The 23,246-nt window shown below is 41.0% G+C and overlaps 1 protein-coding gene across 2 annotated transcripts in view; it reads left to right on the top strand.

Moving 5' to 3' along the window:
- The window catches only part of NALCN (sodium leak channel, non-selective), a 300,944-nt gene that overhangs the window by 12,125 nt on the left and 265,573 nt on the right, over positions 1 to 23,246 (top strand). For both annotated transcript variants that reach the window (XM_061435322.1, XM_061435321.1), the window contains exons 2-3: positions 9,141 to 9,287; positions 13,370 to 13,552. In XM_061435322.1, coding sequence (XP_061291306.1) covers positions 9,180 to 9,287; positions 13,370 to 13,552 — 291 coding nt within the window. In that variant the 5' untranslated portion in view covers positions 9,141 to 9,179. The remainder of the gene's footprint in view (positions 1 to 9,140; positions 9,288 to 13,369; positions 13,553 to 23,246) is intronic.

The following is a 23,246-nucleotide window of genomic DNA, read 5'->3' as shown; positions in this document are numbered from 1 at the left end:
TTCACAATTTATAGAAAAGGTAATAAAATCATAATATACTATTTCTAGGATTCATCTTCAAGGAAAAAGGCTGGATAAATGAATAATGACTTCAGAAACCTAAAAGTGACATTTAGATGAATTTGATGAGGCGTCTGATGATTTCTTGCTGGAAAAAAAATGGATACATTTTTATAAATGTGTGGCTGGAATAACTATAACATGAACCATATAATACCAATGGATTCAATTTTAAGAAATGAAAATGTCTGTAGTATTTTCACAAACAATACTCAATACCAAGAGGGTTTAGAAATAATCAGGCCGTGTGATTAGAACATATTGAAAGGTAGTTTTCTTTTTCTTACCTATTTTATAAAGTACTTAATTTTTAATAGTTCTGTAAGTCACCTTGTCTTGGTTTATATCTTGGCGCAGCTCTGTCCCTAAGTTTCTTGATCTGTGAAATGGTTCTCGTAAGAACTGAATGTTATATGTGATGTGCTTAGAACCAGGCCTGACACACAGTAATCAAAGCCCTCAGAAAACAGCTTTGTTGGAGGGTGTGTGTTTCTACATTGTGGTCAGCATAACTGGGGAAGAAATCAACTGATGCGCTCAGTACTTTATTATACTTTCAAAGCATTTCATCATCTTTTCATGGGTTTTTCAGCAGGTTTCTGTGTGTGTGTGTGTGTGTGTGTGTGTGTGTGTGTGTTTGAGGACTCTTTTATTTTCTTCAAAGCATTTAGGCTAGGAAGTATCTATTCAACTTTACATCTGATTCTATCTTTAACACTTTCCCATAAGTGCTGTTGGTTGTTAAGATTGAGAGGCAGAGCATCACTGAACAGGAAATCCCGGGGCTGCCAGCATTCAGCGAGGGGAAGCGCCACGTGCTGGGCTGTCAAGGCTGTAAGAGGAGGGTGCAGGGTATCCAGAAAGCACAGGACACCCATCACTGGTGCCCAGAGCTGAGCATCGAGATGATCTAGGCTTGAGGAACGAGGTGAGGAATTTCAGCCCTTGGAGATGGAGTAACAGGACACTCAGCTGAGCAGAGAGAGGTGCGCTCGCCCAAGGCTCCAGGAAGGGTCAGTTGGTCCTAGGAAAGTGTGAGGCAGGAGAGAAGGATTTGGGGTGATGGAGAACAGGACAGAAATAGTAGGGCTTTCCCCCTGATTTAAAACCATGGCATGAAATGTATGACTGTGTATTCATTGGTTCTGAATGGACATGTCCTCTGCCTGGAAGGGGCTTCCCTGGTGGCGCAGACGGTGAAGAGTCTGACTGCAGTGCAGGAGACCCAGGTTCGAACCCTGGGTTGGGACGATCCCCCGGAGGAGGGAATGGCAACCCTCTCCAGTATTCTGGCCTGGAAAATCTCATGGGTGGAGGAGCCTGGCAGGCTACAGTCCATGGGTTCACCAAGATTTGGACATGACTGAACGACTTCACTTTCTTTCTTTCTTTCTTTCTGCCTGGGAGAAGATTAGGCCAGAGGAACAGTCTAACTTTAAGAAACCATGACGTTGGCAGCTCCAGCTTCAGGAATAAGCATCCCCATTGCTCTTCCCATTGTTATTCTGATGAGCTGAAGTACCCTGGAAGATTTCAGTATGCACAAAATAGGCATATGGGGAAAGGCAGGAAACTCTTGTTCCAATATAGATACATAGAGTGGTTTGTTGTTTTGGATTCTGCAGTCAAATTGCGGCCATTTTTTTTTAAAGTGGCAAAAATAGAAATATTGAAATAAGAATTGTTTGTAACCCCCAAATCAAAAAAAAAAATAAATCAGTGACATCAAATTCAGTTGTTTCCCAAAGTACACATTGATATCTTTCTTAACAAATTCAACAATGCTGCCTGGTCTAGATGATATATTTATATCTGTTTACCTGGCAAGGCCTCATTCATATAAAGTTGTAAATGAGCTTAGGAGACAAAAACAAGGAAGGGCGGATGTTTGAAAATGGTATTTATTGACAGTTAATGTTTTCTGTGCCTACAAATTTATGGACAGAGAAAGATTTCATAGGATACTGCTAGATACAAAAAAAAAAAAAAAAAAGCTGGTTACAAAACAGTGTTTAAACACAAATCTTTAAAAATAAAATATGCAGGGAAACCATAAGGAAAAGAAAATACTGAAGGAAACACACTCTGTATCCCATTGGAGAGTAAGCACTCCAGCTAAAGGAAGTTTCAGGAGGAGTGTGAACCTAGTTAGGTCTGGTAGCACAGATAACAGAGGCGCACATTGGGGATCAAGTGCTCAGTAGGAGGTGGTGTAGAGCTAACAAGGAGCCAGTAAAGGAGTGTTAGGTAGTTAGAATAGGAGACAGGAGTCCAAAATGGTGGTGGCAAAAAGACAAGGAAGGGAAAAGCCCGCGAAAATAGAACAAAGGAAGGTCAAAGGAAGGTCCGGGGACTGGATGGAGGACCTCGGGCAGAACAAACAGCACTCCTGGCTAGCCCAGTTTACATAGGGCAGGCCCAGGGGGAGGAAAAAACATGTGAAAAGAAGAGCCAGAGGGCCAGGGGTCGCTCTTCTCCTCATTGGGTCGGCATGCCCTCACACCTCGAGGATGTATTTTCCTGCTATTTTCTAAATAAAACTGAGCTGTACCACGGAGCTGTAACGCTGATCTGTCTAAGAGCTATAACACGGTCTGTCCAAGAGCTGTGACGCGCCAAGGGCTTTAGTGTCTGTCACTTCAAATTTTTGTTGAGACGAGACAGAACTGAGGAGATTACTCTCGCCTGATAAAAGTAAGAAAACTCGCTGGTGGAGGCTGTAGAATGAGTGTGTAGTAGTCTGAGGTGCCCCTTAAATTAATCAGGTCCCTACTTTTCAATGAAACATGTCTGCTATGTCAGGATCACTGGGCATTCGGGAATTCCAGGAGGAAAGAAACCAGGCATGTTTTGTGAGAACTAAATTCACCTCACCCAACACAATGGTTTGGATGATTGATTTTTGATCAAATGAATGCATTTATGCAAGAATGAATGAATGAAAAACCTCTGGTGGCAGTGAAGGCTGCTTTACTGATGGCAAAGAAATGAGCTTGGGGAGAGAAGTCAGAGGGATACTACTGAAATTTTGTTTTCTGAATTTCCCTCTCAAACTGTGACGGCAATGAGATTAAACAACACAACAACAGAGTGTGTGCTCAGTCGTGTCCGACTCTTTGCAATCCCATGGACTGTAGCCCGCCAGGCTCCTCTGTTCATGGGATACTCTAGACAAGAATACTGGAGTGGGTTGCCATTTCCTCCTCTAGGGGATCTTCCTGACCCAGGGATTGAACCCACATCTCTTGTGTCTCCTGCATTGGCAGGCAGTTCTTTACCACTGTGCCATCTGGGGAGCCCAATGAGATTAAAGTCTACTGTTAAATGTGTGTGTATCATGAACAGACTGAGCCACTGAACTGAACTGAACTGAACTACTCCTTGCAAGGAAAGTTATGACCAACCTAGACAGCATAATTAAAAGCAGAGATATTACTTTGCCAACAAAGTCCGTCTAGTCAAGGCTATGGTTTTTCCAGTGGTCATGTATGGATGTGAGAGTTGGACTGTTAAGAAAGCTGAGAACCAAAGAATTGATACTTTTGAATGGTGGTGTTGGAGAAGACTCTTGAGAGTCCCTTGGACTGCAAGGAGATCCAACTAGTCCATCCTAAAGAGATCAGTCCTAGGTGTTCTTTGGAAGGACTGATGCTAAAGCTGAAACTCCAATACTTTGGCCACCTCATGTGAAGAGTTGACTCATTGGAAAAGACTTCGATGATTGGAGGGATTGGGGGCAGGAGGAGAAGGGGATAACAGAGGATAAGATGGCTGGATGGCATCATGGACTCGATGGACCTGAGTTTGAGTGAACTCTGGGAGTTGGTGATGGACAGGGAGGCCTGGTGTGCTGTGATCTATGGGGTCGCAAAGAGTTGGACATGACTGACAACTGAACTTTGAACTTATCATGAACAGGACTGTAGCTAAATGATTCCACTTGAACTCGTAAAGGCTCCAGAGATTGAGCATGCAAATAACCAGAAGACGAGTTGTTGATTTTGCTGCGTCACCAGTTGTAATGACGCCTGATAACCAGAGATAGATCAGTGACTGCTGTCTTCTTTGGGGGCTTTTTAGAATGAAAGAGATGCGGTAAGTCTGCTGGGGTGGTGTGCCTCTCTCTTCTGCACTTTTATTCCCAAACATCACATCTTGTTGTAACAGACAAGTCATGTGTAGAGACAGAAACCCTTTGTGAGTTAAGTTAGGAAATCGGAATCACTGATGGGGAATTGGCCACAGACAACAGAGGACACAGCTGTGAAAAGGTGCTGAAGCAGTTGAGAATGGTTGGAGGATGGCGGGTCATCAGATATTTGGCCAACTCAAGTGGAGCGTGTGGATATGAGTGTGAAAGAAGCACAAGCGGAAATCCCCGGGTCTCAGTGTCCTTGAAACAGGAGGTTAAATGAGCTCCGGAAATGCCTTGCGGTTCCCTGCTCTATACCTAGCCCGTGTCATGGTGCCTGGTGCCCTGGCGGAGTCCTAGCATTTTCTGTATGAATGAATGAGTGGGAAACTAGAGGGTGAGCAGAGGTTGTCTGGATTTACAGCAGAGACCATCTCAGTGATTCTGATAAAAGACAAAACAGGGACTTCCCTGGTGGTCCATTGCTAAGACTCTGTGCTCCCAAAGTACAGGGACCTTGGTTCGACCCCTGGTCAGGGATCTAGAGCCCACATGTTGAAACTAAGAGTTCGTATGCTGCAGCTAAAAGAGCCTGTGTGCCTCAACTATGACTTGGTGCAGTCAAATAAATATTAAAAAAATAAAAATAAAAAAGACAGGCCATATTAGAAAGGGTGCTGTCAGGAATTCCCTGGTGGCCCAGTGGTTTAAGACTCTGTGCTTTATTGCTGAGGGCCTGGATTTAATCCCTGGTTGGGGAACTAAGATCTTGCAAGCTGCGTGACATGGCCTGGAGAGAAAAAAGGGTGATATTTATGGCCATCCAGAGACCTGAGGCCCCATGGCCTGGAAGGGGCTCTAGTAACACGGATCAGGGGAAAGGGACCTTGGACATAAGTGGAGTGAGGAAGGAGGAAAGAAGTCACCAGTGAGAATCTGTGGCATGACAGTCTGTGCACGTGTGAGGCCTGCCTGCGGGGACCAGAAACGTTCAGGGCAGGGTTGTTATGGTTCAGTTGCTCAGTCATGTCCAACTCTTTGCGACCCCATGAACTGCAGCACGCCAGGCCTGTCCTTCTCTGTCTCCCAGAGGCTGCTCAGATTCATGTCCATTGAGTCTGTGATGCCATCCAACCATTTCATCCTCTGCCGTCTCCTTCTTCTCCCGCCTTCAGTCTTTCCCAGCATCAGGGTCTTTTCCAATGAGTCACTTCTTTGCATCAGGCAGCCAAAGTATTGGAGCTTCAGCTTCAGCATCAGTCCTTCCAGTGTGTATTCAGGGTTGATTTCAGGGCAATAGGATCTGGGAACAGGGAAGAAGAAGAGAAGCAGAAGGATGTCTGACCAGTAACCCCTGTCCTGTTGGTTTTCAAGTGATGATGGTGTTGGCATGGCTACAGTTGAGGGAGAAGCCACATAGGTACCTAACTCATAATAGAAGCTGCTGGACACCAACAGATGGTGATGGAAACTGTGAGAACAGATGCTCATTTAAGGGGTTAAATACAGAGGCCAGGCACATGGACAGCAGGTAAAGGACATGCTGGAAACCATAATTTGGAAGATTCAAAAGACTAATGCAAACCTAAGGGAGTTACAAGGAGAAGTGACCCACAGGGTTGCAAGTACCTCACAGCTAAAAAAAATAATAAAAGAAGAAGAATATATTTTATTTTGGTCCAGAGAGAGCTAGGATGATCTGAGGAAGGTATATGCCAGTAGAAGTAAAAATGTTGCTGTCACAGAATACAAAACTGGATTTTAACCATTTCAAAGAGAGCAATGAACCAAAGTGTTTTTTCTCGCTGAGTTGCCACTAGCTGTTTCCAAGGAAAAGATTCATCAATGAACATGTTGTAGGTGTGCAGCCTCCACCCCCTATTGAGCTATTTGAATACCAACTGCTTTTGATAAAGCTACCGGAAATAATGCTTGTCAAACTTCCTGCACTGCCTTATGAAGGGCACTTCTGTAAACAGAGACTAAAAATACATTGAGTTATAGATACATGAGAGTGATAAGGCTAAGATACACAGAAGCAATTTCCTATCAAAATAATGTGTACCTAGGATACTTAAATATTCCTGCTGGTCTTTATCAGGAGAATAATAGGCCTGCTGTCCTCAATTATATTGATTCAACAGGATGAATGTGTACGACAATATTTCTGTATATAAAAGAAAATTATTGCCTCAGTGAATTGCCTCAACTTAATTTTGGATTTTTCACATTCGTAAATTGAGACATCCAGGAGACAGGGAAGGACAGGGAAGCCTGGCATGCTGCAGTCCCCTGGGTCGCAAAGAGTCGGACACAACTGAGTGACTGAACAACAGCAGTGTTTGTAAATTGAACTTATTTTACTACTTGATGATATTTTATAAGAAATAAGTTACGATTTCAGTGATTCCGGAGCTGGTTGTTGAGGGGTTTTTTCACTGCATGATTGTTGATTAAAATTGTAGGGCGAGTGCAGAGACAAAGAGAGTAAGTTAAGCAATCAGGCAAGAAAACGGAAATTTATTAGAGGAAAACGAGAGGGTGACGGGCCCTTAAGGAGAACCAGCATCTTCCCTTTCTGACGGGGTCTTTCTTATACCCTGCCAGTGAAAAGTTCTCTGAAGGGGTGGTTAATTTTTAGCCTGCAGTTGAGTCCTGTGGTCACATAGCCAAAGGCCTAGAATCTGGTGGTCTCATAGCTTTGAGAAGGCAGATGCCAGTGAGAAAACAGAGTCTCATAGCTTTGAGAAGGCAGATGCCAGTGAGAAAACAGAGTCTCATAGCTTTGAGAAGGCAGATGCCAGTGAGAAAACAGAATCTTGTTTGGGCAGGTTGGTCAGTCTCAAGGATCACTGTGGTTTTATTCTTTGTTTGTGAGGGCAACATGATGAGCCATCTTAACAATGAGCCCCCATGTAGACCCTATGAAGAGTATTACGACTGGATGTAAACACATTTGTTGCGTTTTACTGTACGTGTGGCTTCCCTAGGATTTCCTGGGCAGTGTCTGATTTGGTGGCACTTTTGTGTTTGTAAAGCGAGGGTGAAAGTGGTTTGATAACTACCGTCGTTCATCAATGGTGCGTTGTTTTGGCGTCGTTCATCAATGGTGCATTGTTTTAGCAGCTCAAATATTCCTGTCATGGAGATTTTTGAAAAAATAAGATTCTGGATGTCTCCTTCTCCACGATAACAAATCCTTAGTCAAAAGTCTGTTTTGCTCCTGATGGGATATTGCTAAGACAAGGTACATAGAATTAATGTGCGAAGATGTCACGTTTACACATCAAGTAATTTTCAGGCCTTAACTATGGCCAGATCAGAAGAGAAATAAATGGCCTTCCACTGGTCCGGTGGAAAGGTATTACAATAAATTTTTTCTTATATCGTCTTGGAACAACATTGTAAAATCACTCTTTGTTTCCTCCTTTGTGTTGTGTTATTTTTAAGGATTTAAGATTTGGTATCCAGTTTTTTGGTTCATAGGAGACTGTCATTCAAGAAGCATCTGAAATTGAGGCCACCAAATGCCCCCCCACCCCATAAATCAGAGAACACACATAACTTGAATATTCTGCATATATTTACATATGGATGTCAAGAGTCCCTAACTCCAATTATGTAAAATAAAATTAATTAGTGCAGCCTCCTGTAAAACCCATATTCAAATCCAATATTCAGGACAAGGCAGCCTGGAAACACCTACCACACCTTAAAGGCAATTAGCTTAATTTCTTCTGGGAATAGGAGGGTCAGGTAGATGCACCTACCTTGGTGCATCAAGGGGAACAGACACAGAGGTAGATGTTTGAACACAGGGAATCAGATCCCAGGCAGTTGGTCCTGAGTTTCTGTGTTCTCTTTCCCAGTGAAAACTGCACGTATTTACACATACTGCAAATACTGCCTTGTTCTTCTTGAGTTCCCACGAGCATTGCGTGGCACTCACTCTCTTTGGCAAGGATTCTTTCTCCAGCCCCAGGGAGAGCAGAGAGTGTGCCAGTGCATATTCCTGGTGATAAAACTACTGCGTTTCTCCTGATTAGGCATCCTCATGGGTGAGCACTGCTGGAAGGACCTTGACCCTCCCTTACCTGCCTTTAGAAGTTCTCCTAATTGTAGTTCAGCACCAACTTGGTCCATTATGAACACCTTAGACTCTATAGTTTAGAACTTCTTTTAAACCTCAGATTTGCTTGGATGGCCTGGGTTGCTGCCTCAAGACTGGACTTTCTCATGCTTGCATAAAAAAGACAAGAGGTGGGACTTATCCTGATGTTCCAGTGGTAAAAATTCTGTCTTCCAGTGTAGGAGATGTGGGTTTGATCCACAACCAGGGGGACTAAGATCCCACATGTGTGTGTGTGTGTGTGTGTGTGTGTGTGTGCGCTCAGTCATGTCTGACTCTTTGCGACCCCAAGTAGCCCACCAGGCTCCTCTGTCCATGGAATTTTCCAGGCAAGAATACTGGAGTGGGTTGCCATTTCCTCCTTCAGTGGATCTTCCTGACTCAGGGATCAAACCCAGGTCTCCTGCATTGAAGACAGATTCTTCACCTGCTGAGCCACCAGGGAAGCCCCTTTAACCTTTCTAGTTGCATGTATTTATTATATACAGTAAATGGAACCTGAGTGTAATTAACAAGCTTGCCAGGTAGCACTAGTGGTAAAGAATCCACCCGTCAATGCAGGAGATATAAGAGACATGGGTTTGATCCCTGGGTCAGGAAGATCCCTTGGAGTGGGGCATGGAAACCCACTCCATTATTCTTGCCTGGAGAATCCCATAGAAAGAGAAGCCTGGTGGGCTGCAGTCCATGGGATTGCAAAGAGTTGGACATGACTGAATAACTCAGCATGAATATATGCAGGCTTGCATGGGGACTTCATTTTTGTGATCAGGGTAAGGATGGTTTGGAGACTAACTCACTCTATCTTTCTTCTCTTAGACTGTGGTTTTGAACTTGCTTCCCAGAGCTAACTTCAGCATGCTCAAACGGAAGCAGAGCTCCAGGGTGGAGGCCCAGCCGGTTACTGACTTTGGTCCCGATGAATCTCTGTCGGACAACGCAGACATCCTCTGGATTAACAAGCCAGTAAGTTTCTTTTTTAAATAAGAATAGAGAGGCACATGCTGATATGAAGCTGCTTTGATTCATTTAATTCAGAAGCTCCTGTCCCTGTGATGTGAAAGGTCTGAGTGGCAGTAGAATGTGGGTGAGTCTTGGAGTCTGGGAGATGAAAACGATTCCAATGACACAATGAGATGCCGTGTGAGTTACTCACAGAGGAGGCATCAGAGGTGGCTCCCCGACCTGCCCTCTGTGCATCTCCTCCTCAGAGTCACAGAATGTGGAGTTAATGCCACTTCTCCGGCCAACCTGAAGCTGGAGACTGTGATAAGGGATCTCTTCACTTATCCTCACCACGCAGGAGTCCGAGGAGACAATCAGATGTTGGGAATTAAAGGTCTCCTTCTGAGTTGCAAGTAAAGGTTAATGAGATAGAGGGTAGTGTCTGTGAAGAACTTGTCACCTTCTCTGCCTAATTAAGCTGACAAGAACTTGAGGCGAAGCCCAGCTACACCTAGTATCATTGTACATGAGGAGACAGTCTAGCAGCCAGAGCTGGGGCTGAAGGCATTGTTGCAGAACTGGGAAGCTCAGCTTCCAACAGCCATCCTGTTGTTCAATCGCTCAGTCGTGTCTGACTCTTTGCGACCCCATGGACTGCAGCACACCAGGCTTCCCTTCACCATCTTCCGGAGTTTGCTCAAACTCATGTCCATCGAGTTGGTGATGCCATCCAACCATTTCATCCTCTATCACCCACCCCCTTGTCCTCCTGCCCTCAGTCTTTCCAGCATCAGGGTCTTTACCACTGAGTCAGATCTTCACATCAGGTGGCCAAAGCATTGGAGCTTCAGCTTCAGCATCAGTCCCTCCAGTAAATATTCAGGGTTGATTTCCTTTAGGATGGACTGGTTTGATCTCCTGCACAGGATCCACTGTCTTATCAAACTCAACAGCAGGAGCTGAAATCAGGAAATGAACTGCCACTCTTGAGCTGCTTGTCTTTCCCTTGACCTTGACTGTAGTAAAGATGATCAGCCTTGGTCCCCTCTGTCCTCTCCCTTCTTATCTGTTCTCCAGACCACTTCTCAGCTGCTCACATTTCTTTTCCACATTTCTGTGTCTGTTCACATCGCCCTCTGCTTAACAATCATTGAAACATCCCTATTACCTACATTGAAAATTTTAAACAGTAGTTTGTATCACATGCAAGGCCCTTTATACTGTGGCTCTAACTTGTACAGCAGCTATCTTTCCTGCATCTATACACTGTCCACTAATCGGTGGCTTCCTGCTCCTCTGAGGTGTCCAGCCAGTTCGCATTGTTTCCATTGTCTTGAGATGCTTTCCCAGTGACGGGCTACCCAGGTGGCTCAGTGGTAAAGAATCCACCTGCAGTGCAAGAGTCCCAGGAGATGCAGGTTTGATCCCTGGGTTGGGAAGTTCCCCTGAAGGAGGCCATGGCAACCCATTCCAGTATTCTTGCCTGGAGAATCCCATGGACAGAGGAGCCTGGCGGGCTAGAGTCCATAGGGTTGCAAAGAGTCAGATACAACTGAAGCGATTTAGCACTCACACACAGACGAGTCCAGTCCTCCTTATCCGTGTCACCCCTGCCCCCATTAACTCTGAAAGTCTCCTGCTTTGACCCTCCCGAACCACTGATGAAATGAACCTCTTCTCTTTCCACTTATCCTACTTTATATGTTCAGTTCAGTTCAGTCGCTCAGTCATGTCCAATTCTTTGCAACCCCATGAATCGCAGCATGCCAGGCCTCCCTGTCCATCACCATCTCCTGGAGTTCACTCAAACTCATGTCCATCAAGTCGGTGATGCCATCCAGCCATCTCATCCTCTGTCGTCCCCTTTTCCTCCTGCCCCCAATCCCTCCCAGCTTTTCCAATGAGTCAACTCTTCACATGAGGTGGCCAAAGTACTGGAGTTTCAGCTTTAGCGTAATTCCTTCCAAAGAATACCCAGGGCTGATCTCCTTTAGAATGGACTGGTTGGATCTCCTTGCAGTCCAAGGGACTCTCAAGAGTCTTCTCCAGTGTAGATGTAAGTAAAAAATGATTTCTGTATAAATGTATATGTGATGCATCTTAGACTGAAATAGGCATAATATCGCTCATTGGTGATGAGTTGCAACTGTGTTGTTTCCATTGGTGTGTCTTCAGAGCCCAGTGTAATTTCCAACACATAGTAGGTCTTTCCCATTCATGTTTAGGGAATTTTGAACGAAAGAGAAAATAAAGCAGTCATTTTTTCTTAGCGTCCACCAGTACAGAGCTTTCTGAGACCTTCTGAAGAAGGTAGATTTATAGATGTAGGCTTGGAAGACTAACTAGAATGATTAATGCTTAACGAGAATTCATTCTGTAAATTCATGATGGTTTTGTGGGAGAACTCATCTTTTGAGGCTCTTCTGTGTAATTAGATCCTTTGTATTGGAGGCCCAGATGGGTCTAAATTTACACGTGGTGTTTATTGAAGTGCTTCTTAATTGGCATGAAAAGTACATCAACTTTTAAAGTTAATCATCAGTGACTTATATGGTATGGAAATCAGTGGCATTACGTCTTCATGCAAATATTACAACTGTCAGGTTAATATTATAACCCACTCACCAGCCTACAAGTGTCTGAGTCTCCTCAAAGATCTGACAGCCTTTTCTGTTTTTCATCTCAGGTGGTTGTTCGCTTGTATGGCTTCAGAAACCATCGACCATGAAACTGTAACAGCTTTTTTTTCCCACAGAGAGTATATTAAAGGATTAATATGACTGCATATATTATGTGTGTGTATATATATATATATATAGGCTATTCAATAGATAACACATTGAAATTATGTTTAGGAATTGTGTACTGATTTGTTAGTAATATTAATTGTGTGGGTTTAACATGCAAATGCATTAATATTTTTTATCCTAGCTATTAGTTTTCATAAGAAGATATTATATGGATGATTTATGTCCTACGCTTATACACATGTATACACACACGGAAACATCTTTAACTTTTTAATTCCTTCTTTATGTTAGGATTAAGGAAAGACCTCAAATAGCAAGTGCACTGCCAGCATTGCACAAAAATGTGTTTTTTGGCATTTTGGGGAGAGATATCTGGGCTAAATTTATATGAAACATGTTCTCAAAAATAAAAAGGTTCATTTATTACTAACTTTTGAAAATATAGGATGAGAGCAGATTTTAAAATATATTTTCATACACACATGTTAGCATGAGATAATAGAATGAAAGCCCCACATACAGGAAGTGTTATATATCAGTTAACTTTAAGAAGCATCTGGAGTCTGCTGGGATGAGCCCGTGTGCTAGATTCCAGGGAAGATAGAATAAATATGGCCTCAGAGTCTAGGTGCTCACAGTACATAAAAAGTATGAAAGTAATAGCATATCAGTTTTCTACATATTTTCATTGAATGAGGCTCTACTGTGTCCTTATGTCCCAGTAAGTATCAGGGGCTTTAGGGTAGTGTGACCTGGTTCACATTGAGGTGAGGTTTTATTAATGCAGGACCACAGACAAGCTCCTTAACCTTCCTGAGTCTTAGTGCTTCCATGTGGAAATTAGGCTGCTTTGAGAATTAAATGATGTAAAATATATTGAAAATATTTAGCACATTATCAGTATTTAATATGTTAGTTTTGTTCTTCCTTTTCTCCCTAACCCAAGTGTTAGTTGCTTAGTCATGTCCAACTCTTTGCAACCCCATGGACGATAGCCTGCCAGGCTCCTCTGTCCATGGAATTCTCCAGGCAAGAATACTGGAGTGGGTAGCCATTCCCTTCTCTAGGGGATCTTCCCAACCCAGGGATTGAACCCAGGTCTTCTGCACTGCAAGCGTTTCTTTACCATCTGAGCCCCCAGAGAAGGCCCCCTTTTCTCCCTAGTGGTGAAATGTTGGGTTGGCCAAGAAGTTTGTTCAGAGTTTTCTGTAAGATGTTACAGAAAACCCAGATGAACTTCTTGGCCAGCCCAATATTTCCAACTCAGTATTACGTTTTCCAAATAGTGTGGTTCATAACACAGGTTTCAGATGTTTTATGGCATCGGATAGTAACTCTGGGCCATCTCCACAGTGGGTTCACTCTCTGCTGCGCATCTGTGCCATCATCAGCGTCATCTCAGTCTGTATGAACACGCCCATGACCTTCGAACACTACCCTCCTCTGCAGTATGTGACCTTCACCCTGGACACTCTGTTGATGTTTCTCTACACAGCAGAGATGATCGCCAAAATGCACATCCGGGGGATTGTCAAGGTGAGTGTTTCCATGTTATTTAAGCTCAAAACCAAAGCACACTGAATTCATTTAATGTTTTCATGTTAATTTCAGTCAAATAAAACATCTCTTTATTTTATCAGTATTTAATATGTTAAATATTAATATGATAAAATACTGATATTGAAGTACTTTTAAGAGGGTATAATTCCAGATATTGGTGAAAACATGATACATTTAAGAGTATTATAAAAGTGAAGTCAATCGTGTAAGGCATAGAGTCTTGGAATATCTGAGGCCCCACCTCCAGCTTCCTGAAGGCCAGAGGAGGGTCTTTCATGCCGCCTACAGGGTGATCATGCCACCTAACCCAAGGAGGCACCTGTTGATTTATGGAATGCAGAATAAGTGTTATGTGATAAATTTGCCGGGCAATGATAATCAGGAGGATCTCATTTGCCTGAGGCATACTAAAAATGTAAAGAAGTAAAAAGAGAGACTTTAAATGGAAAGGAATTCCAAAACTGTAAGACAAGAATGTGTAGCATGAAATTGGTGCCACTGGGAGACAATAAATAAAGAAAGAAAAGATAAGATAAAAGAAAAAAAAATGAGAAAAGGAGGGAAATTTCTATCCTGGGGTATCTCTTCCTCCTATGACACTAACCTTTATAGAGGTTAAATGGAAATCCCAAATGAACTTTTTGGCCAGCCCAATAATCTCATCTCAGTATTATAGATGATCCTGTCTCTAAAGTATTTTGATGGTTTAGTTGCTAAGTCATGTCTGACTCTTGTGATCCCATGGACTGTCCATGGGATTCTCCAGGCAAGAATACTGGAGTGTGTTGCTGTTTCCACCTCCAAAAAGTATTTTAAATTGTGCTATTTAGAGAGACAGTGGTATAATGAAACAGCAGAATGTGTATTAGCGTTTGACAAATGAAAGTTTTGACTCAAATTAGGATTTGAGTCTTTTTATTTACTGGCTGTATAAACATCTCAAGGGAAGTAATTGTGATGAAGAAGAGCCTTATTTTGTATAACATTTTTGAGAATTTAATGAGCCAATGCTTAAGATGTATTTATTGGGTCAACTTCATTGCTTCTTTTTACATGTAATACATTGTATGCTGTCTTTAAAAGAGAGGAATCATAATCAATGCATTACTCTCTTCATTTTTAACTTTTTAAAACATTTTATTAAGGACATTTTAAAATTTACATGAAAGTAGAGATTATAGTTGGAACAAATACTATATACTATAACTCAACATCAGTAGTTATCAATACTTGTCCAGTTCTATTTCTTTTTAAGACAACTCTGAGAAATCAGATTATTTTAGAAACAACTTACGCATTGCCAACTGATAAAGTCTTTTTTCTAAATATTGTATTGGGCACAGGTAGCAGTAATTTCTTACTGGAGGCCAGTACACAATCCATATTCATGATGCCCCACTTGTCACGAGTATTTTCTTTTAGAGTTAGCTTCTTTGAGTCATGACCCAAAAAAGCTTCACAAGGTATATGTTTTTGCATTTGAAGTTTGAATATTTTATCACGTTAAGGGATTAAACATAAATTTCAACTCTTGAGAATTGTATCATGAACAGCTTTTACATTTTGTTGAATGATTATTTTTCCCCTTGACTCATAATAGTGTGGCTTTCCTAGTAATCAAACCATCCTTACATTCCCAGAAAACACCTGGCTGGGTCATAACACAGTTTTGTTGTGTTTTAATGTACTATTTCATTATATTTGTTATCACTTTTCTTATTTAAATTTTGTTTAATCTCTATCAGGCTTGATACTAGCTATTCAGTGTGTATATATATGCTGTGTATATGTACTTCTGTGCTCTAAAATAATCTGAGTAATCTTGAAACTGTTTTAGCTTGAAACTTTTGGTAGAAATCTCCTGTGAAACCATTTGATCCTAGTATTTTTTTCATGGGACTCCCTTTCTTTAAATTGGTTTGTTTAGACTTGCTTGGTCTTTACTTGATGAAATAAAATTTTTTAAAGAAATTGTCCACTATTAAGTTTAACTTATTAATAGTGAATGTTTACAATGTACTTATTTCCAACTAAAATATTTGTACAGCTTTTTTCAAAAGTGAAAATTTGTCAAGAAAAGTGTAACCTGATGCTTAAAATAGAACATGATTTACACATATACTTTATTTGGGTCAATAGACTCAAATCCTGTGTCCCTGGAAAGGCTAATCTTCAGGGAGAAAATAGGGAGGAGAAGGTAGTGATGCACTTAACACTTTCCAGTTGTTAAGGAGATAAAGAATGCCAGCACCAGATTTAGCCCCCAAGAGCTGTGGAGCCGTATGCACACCCTAACCTTTTCCAGGATTTGTGGACAATGGCAGTGTCTCCATTGCACACATGCAGATACACAATAGTGGTTCTTCTAGTTACACCGTGACTGGGGCAAGTATTTTTGCAAATGTGCATAGTGAACATTTGTATGGTGAGAACTCAGATAGTGAGAGATCAGTATTTTGTGGAAAATGCTGTAATAGTGGTCTGGAAAAGTTATAGGGGGAAGGGGGCACCAAAAAAAACAGTGACAAAATCTGTTTGGGGCTGCCCAGAAAAGTCTTGAAGAAAGAGAATGTTGAGGTCTTGTCTTGAAGGATAAGGAGGTGTGGGCTATGGTGGGGGTCATGGGGAGGGAAGTAAAGGATTTCATGGAAAGAAGAAAGCAATGCTCTGAGACACACGGCCTTGGAACAGACTGGAGCCTTGGGGTGCTCTGCGTAGTCAGAGTGAGGAGTAGCAGATGGTATGCCCAGGGAACAGCCGGGGAGGACCCTTGGAAGGGAGACCAGCTGCATCTCAGAGGACCTTGCAGCCTTGTGAGGAGCTCAGTCTTCCTTCTGTGGTCAGTTAAGAGGCATGGGGATCGGAATATGAGTGACATAGTTTGATTTGTGTTTGAGAAGTTCACGGTGGAGATCACACGCTCCATGCACTGCAGGAGATAGAAATTGAAGCACAGAGTCCTTCTGGCAAAAAATGTCCTTCGAAAGTTTCATTAGAGGCATGTATCTGCTTGAAGGATTTCACATCTTTTATAACATTTCCCAAGCTTGACTATATCTGCCAATTAATTTTCACTCCCCGATCATTTGTTTCTAATTGCCTCTCCCACGAATTCCTGTTCTGAGAAGCACTGTAGCTCAACCAAATTCCTATGGGCAAAAATAAAGCATCGGGGTGATATATGTTTGTGTTTTTGTGAAGCATTCCATGTAGTGCAGACTGTGAAGTCTTCAGACAATTCTCAGTTGTCTATTTTTCATCTGGCAACAGACCTGGCTAAAAAGTAGCATGCATCCTCTGAGCATTGTTGAAGTAATAAATAATAATGCTAAGACACAGTGACAGATGGGCCCTGGGAATGCAGAACAATAAATCATGTGCTTATGAAACTACACCCATGCATATTGTTTTGTGACTGCAAACTATATCCCTGTGAATGTCTTCAGGTAAATGTGTTTGTTTTCTCTGCTTGTTAAATCCTTGCATGGCAATTTAAGTTCCTCTCTTATACTGTATAATTGATTGGCAGCCTCCAAGTGTTTACCTTTATAAAGATTGATAGACAGCTCTTGTATAACTCATCTCCTCAGGCACCAGCCTGCTGATTTCTGCCCATAACTCAAGCACTCTCTCCTCTTCATTTCTTGTTGATGCAACAAGCAAATTAAAACCTTTCTTTCATATTGGGAGAGATTACGGTTTCTCAAGTACCAATGGGCCTTCCTGTGTGTTAGGTTCTGTTTCCATGTTTTGGAAGCAGGAGGGAGGGACAATTTATTATTTGCAAGTATTATAACTTGAACATGAATACAGTAGGATTTTAAAAGGATCTGGACATACTGATACATTGAATCATAGCACCGTTTAACCAGTTATGGTGAAGAGTCTTTGAAAATACAAACTGAAAAAGAGACAATGAGTTAAACGTATCAGACGCAAAGTACAACATGAGATTATGTTACTGAACCAAAATTGGGTCTGTTCACCTTCACCCAGTAAAGCCAATCTACTGACACGGGGTTGTGGTCAAGGCAACTATAGTGTTTATTTCAGAGCCCAGCAAGGAGTATGGGCAGCTAGTGCTTAAAGGACCTAAACTCCCAGAAGGGATTCAGGGAAGGGATTTTAAAGGCCGGATGAGGAAAAGGTCAAGGAGTGCATGACCAGCTCATGGAGCTGGTGGTGTGGTAACTACCTTCTGGTTCCAGCTAGTCTGGGTCTAGGGGCTGGTTTTCAGCATGCCGTTAACTTCTTTCACCTTGTGGGATTTTAGTAACTGCATAACAACTCAAGGATATGGCTCAGAATTTTATCTACAGCCCAGGAAGAGGAATTACAGCTCCTTGACTTTGTTTTATGGTTCAGCTATTATTTGGCCTTATTAAACTGTTTTTCTATGTTTCCATATTTTCTCACTTTCCTGATTGAGTTTGCTCTTTAGAACTCCAGGAAGGCCTAGGAGGCTAGAGCTTTTGTACAAACAAAATGTGGGGGACACAGCAGGGTCCCACTTATCTTCAGTTATACTTCAAAGTGTCAGGTTTCAGAGCCTGTGTTCTGTTCATGAAAAGGTATTTTGTCCTTACGGAGCCTTAGTGAGTATTGATAATGATTGATATGATTTCAATTTCAATTCAGTCATATTTGCAATCTCATTATAATGCAAAAATTAAATAAACCTTGTGCTGCTGTGCTTAGTCATGTCTGACTGTTTGTGACCCCATGGACTGTAGCCCCTCAGGCTCCTCTATCCATGGAATTCTCCAGGCAATGCTATTTCCTCCTCCAGGGGATCTTCTCCATTGAGGGACTGAATCTCTGTCTCTTGCATCTCCTGTGTTGGCACTCGAATTCTTTACCACGGTGCCACCTGGGAAGCCCATATTAAACTTTGACCCAATTCTTATTTGCATGGCATGTCAGCTTTGCTGATTCAAACTACACTAATCTGAGAAATACGCAAAAATTATCTCATAATTTCATCTGTGATCTTTCATGATTATTCAGGAAAAGAGTCTTAATTTTAAGGTAGTACCTTTCAATGTACTACATCTTTCTCTTTTTGCGACCAAGAAGCATTCCTTTAAAGGGACAGTAGTAGTAGTTTCAGTGAACGGATAGGTGCACGGATGCATTCATGAAGCATAAGCATTGACTTCTTACTGTCTGCATTGTAATCTACAGAGGCTCAAAAGACATGGTTCATATGCTTATCTCATTCATTTAATATCATGGTGCAAGGTAGTGGGAATACCGCATGAAATTGTCTAAAGTTTCAAGATACTATTAATCTTCAGAGCAAACTCAAACATTGACAGTGGAATGGAAGATAGACCTTTTTTAAAAAATACAGTGCCAGAGAATATGTTTAGAGAAGATTTAAGTAGGAAACCCAAACTACAGGAACTAAAATATAAGTTAATTAAATAGCTAGATGGGAGTTACAAAGGACTATTCTGTCCGTTACACGGTATGAACCTTATTTATATACAAGAGCTGAGTTGCTGCTGGTTGCATGATATATGAGCAAAAGCACTGATTAGAGTGGGCTGTGGTCAGACCAAAGTCTGGAGGAAAAAATTGGCATAGACTTCAGGGAATTTTTCAGGAAGACAGAACAGCATGAAGGACAATGAATGCTAAAGGGCAAAAGGTTAAAAAAAAAAAAAAGATGGGAAAAATCTGAGTGTTATTGGTCTTTGTATCTCGGATCACTATTACACAGCTCAAAGGTTTTTATAAATATTGAAGGACTCCTGGAAACTGAAACCAAAAAATACTGTGTAAAACTTCTGCTTGGTGGATTATTTCATGTTTTATACCAGGCAAGTTAAAAGAAGCTAGTTTTAATTGACCATTCCATGCAATCTAGAGTGTGGTGGTCTTGTTGGGACAGGCAGATACCACTCTGAATTGCTGGAACATCCACCACAGAGAACATTCCAGATAATTCAACTCAAATGACTTCATAATTCAGAAATAGCTTTCTGTATTATACAGTAGAACTTTTTTTGCTAAACCACTTTTCATGAGGTCATTAGAAATTAGAATGTGCTTGCATTGTTGCTGTTCAGTTGCTAAGTCATGTCGGAGTCTTTGTGACCTCATGGGCTGCAGCACTCCAGGCTTCCCTGTCCTTCACTATCTCCCAGAGTTTGCTCAGATACATGTCCATTGAGTCAGTTGTGTGTTTGCATGCTTTTGTTTTATTTGGAATCCAACCGGAACTTCTAAAATGACTTAAAATAATCATCCTTTGATAGAGTTCAAAATATACTCTTAAGTCAGCTTTTCAACATCAATTTCCTTAACCTATAAATCTATATAGTAAATAAAAATCCAGCCAACTCTGTTACTGATGACTTTACATTGTAAATTTGTGAGGCTCATATTTTTCAAATTTGACTTTATTCACACCAACTGAGTGATTTTTGTTAATGCTAGAATTTTCACCTTTTAAAAAAGTTAGCTTTGAAAGATCTATTTTAAAAATGTAACACATGACCATTAGTCAAAAGGCATATGTAGGGATATTCTGGGGAAAATTATGTCTCTTTTCCACCTTTGGCTCCTTGCCACTCTGTTCCCCTCCCTGGGAAATACCATTATTTATCCTCGTTTTTTGTATTTTAAATAACCCTCAATATAATGAGAAGCTCTCAACTTGTATCTAATTGAATATAATTTGTTACTAAGGCAAATTATGAGCAATAGGAGGTTAACTGTAGTGATACTACGTGAAACATTTTTAAATTTTAAAACAGGAAAAAAATAATACTATTTGGGAAAAATCTTCTATAAACTTATCTCATTTGAGTGCTTCTGTACCCAATAGTCTGTAATTATTAATATTCTCTTTCTTGGCTAGCATTTACGTTTAATCGTTCCTATTTTAAAATAGTTCTCTGCTGAGCCTCATAAAATTTCTGTGTTCATTTTGGAATTATTTTACATTTTTAAAACAAGCACAATTATGCCTAGTTCTTAAAATAAAGATCAAGTGATATTATTTCACTTTTTTGCTCAACATATAAGAACATGTTTGTTTAATAAAAGTTGATTTGAAAATATATACTTTAATTTTTCTGTATGCATGCATGCATGCTAAATTGCTTCAGTTGTGTCCAATTTGTTGCAACTCTATGGACCATAGCCCGCCAGGCTCCTCTGTCCTGGGATTCTCCAGGCAAGAATACTGGAGTGGATTGCAATGCCCTCCTCCAGGAGATCTTCCTAAGCCAGGAATCGAACCTGTATCTTTTCTGTCTCCTGCATTAGGAGATGGGTTCTTTACCACTAGCGCCACCTGGGAAGCCCATTTTTCTGATAACACTTATCGAAATAGAATGTGTACATTTTACATTTTTTAAAAAGTAACTGAGAATATAAGTTACATAAGGGCAGGTGTTGTTCTATTCACTTCTGTATCACTGGTGCCTGAATGCCGCCTAGAGCATAGAAATGTTCTATTTACTGAGTGAATGAATTAACAGATTTGTTCAATATATCAAACAAAACTTAAGGGAAATTTAAAAGTGCAGCTTAAACATTTGTATTTTATTATCTTTTAGGATGGCAGTCAAAATTAGACTCATTTTATATTGGTTATATTGTCTATATTTAGTTTTACAATTAATTAATATTTTAAGTTGTGCAGTGTACAAAACAAACTTAATGCTTATGGTAGAAGATTCCTCATGGGATATTGAAGACAGCTATATTATCCCTTAATTATGTGCTCTATACTTAACATGTACATATGTGAATACATAACCAGTAGCATTTTATGATATAGATTTTATCTTTGTAAGATATGATCATATGATGATCATAACGCTAATTTAATAGGTTATTGTCCTGTTAGTCACCCAAACCCCAAATTTGCTTTTATAACTCTTTTGTGGGTCTTCTTGAATACACACCAAGTCTGGTTGATTTTTGTGCCAATGGTAAAATTATTTGTGCATTCATTTGAGAACTAGCATTGTTTTCTCTTAACTCTCCACAGGATTAGTTTTCCCACCATGATTATAACTTTATTATAAATTAGTTGGCCTTATATATAGTATTAACTGGGTATGTACGTAGCTGTATATCTACACAAGATGTGTGTGTGTAGTTGGTGTGTATGGGTGTGTGTGTTTCACTCGGCATTACATCCTCTTATATAAAGTACATGCTTCAGTTCAGTTCAGTTCAGTCGCTCAGTCGTGTCCGACTCTTTGAGACCCCATGAATTGCAGCACGCCAGGCCTCCCTGTCCATCACCAACTCCCAGAGTTCACTCAGACTCACGTCTATCGAGTCAGTGATGCCATCCAGCCATCTCATCCTCTGTCATCCCCTTCTCCTCCTGCCCCCAATCCCTCCCAGCATCAGAGTCTTTTTCAATGAATCAACTCTTCGCATGAGGTGGCCAAAGTATTGGAGTTTCAGCTTTAGCATCATCCCTTCCAAAGAAATCCCAGGGCCGATCTCCTTTAGAATGGACTGGTTGGATCTCCTTGCAGTCCAAGGGACTCTCAAGAGTCTTCTCCAACACCACAGTTCAAAAGCATCAATTCTTCGGCACTCAGCCTTCTTCACAGTCCAACTCTCACATCCATACATGACTACTGGAAAAACCATAGCCTTGACTAGATGGACCTTTGTTGGCAAAGTAATGTTTCTGCTTTTGAATACGCTATCTAGGTTGGTCATAACTTTCCTTCCAAGGAGTAAGTGTTTTTTAATTTCATGGCTGCAGTCACCATCTGCAGTGATTTTGGAGCCCCAAAAAATAAAGTACATGGATACCCAGTGCTAACTAAGCTGGGCTTAAACTTCATATCTGAGTCATATAACTTTCATTAAGTGAATTATCATTCATTAGCTTTAGATTTGCAAACAACAAATTATTTCTGGAAACCTCTGAAGGAAACTTTCTGACAATCTGTTTGTTACTCCTGGCAGAAGGTTCTCAAAATTAGGTTATTTTCCTAAATATCCTGCAACATATTTTACCATTTTATTGAAAGTCTTGGTCTTCTGTTCCTATTTTTATTTTCTAAACAGATTCACTTAGAGCTGGTAACCATGTGACTGGACTCAGAACTGAGTTTCACAGATTGCTACAGAACTAGTGACTTAATTGCCAGTACTCTTGCTTAGAAAATCCCGTGGATGGAGGAGGCTGGTAGGCTGCAGTCCATGGGGTCGTTAAGAATCGGACATGACTGAGTGACTTCACTTTCACTTTTCACTTTCATGTATTGGAGAAGAAAATGGCAACCCACTCCAGTGTTCTTGCCTGGAGAATCCCAGGGATGGGGGAGCCTGGTGGGCTGCCGTTTATGGGGTTGCACAGAGTCGGACACAACTGAAGTGACTTAGCAGCAGCAGCAGCAGCAGTAGCAGTGACTTAATTGTGCAGTCCTGAGCGAGCTATTGAAGTCTTTCTTTCTAGTTAAAGGTTTCCAATTTCAACCTCATAAGGTGTACTGTTTTGTTATGTGAAAGGAAAGTTTTTTCCTAAAAGTCCCATTTTATAAAAATAATGCATTCCAGTGTCAGAACTGTTAAAAAAGGAAAGTAGCATGCCTTCTTTATCTTTCTTTTATATTTATAATCCCAGTTAAAGTCAATAGATGTATATTTCAAAAATGAAGGCACATTTCTTCATCTTCACCTC

This window comes from Bos javanicus, chromosome 12 (assembly GCF_032452875.1).
Source record: "Bos javanicus breed banteng chromosome 12, ARS-OSU_banteng_1.0, whole genome shotgun sequence".
In the NCBI taxonomy this organism is placed as follows: Eukaryota; Metazoa; Chordata; class Mammalia; order Artiodactyla; family Bovidae; genus Bos; species Bos javanicus.
The sequence above is the reverse complement of the archived record's forward strand: the minus strand, read 5'-3'. Positions and strand labels throughout refer to the sequence as shown.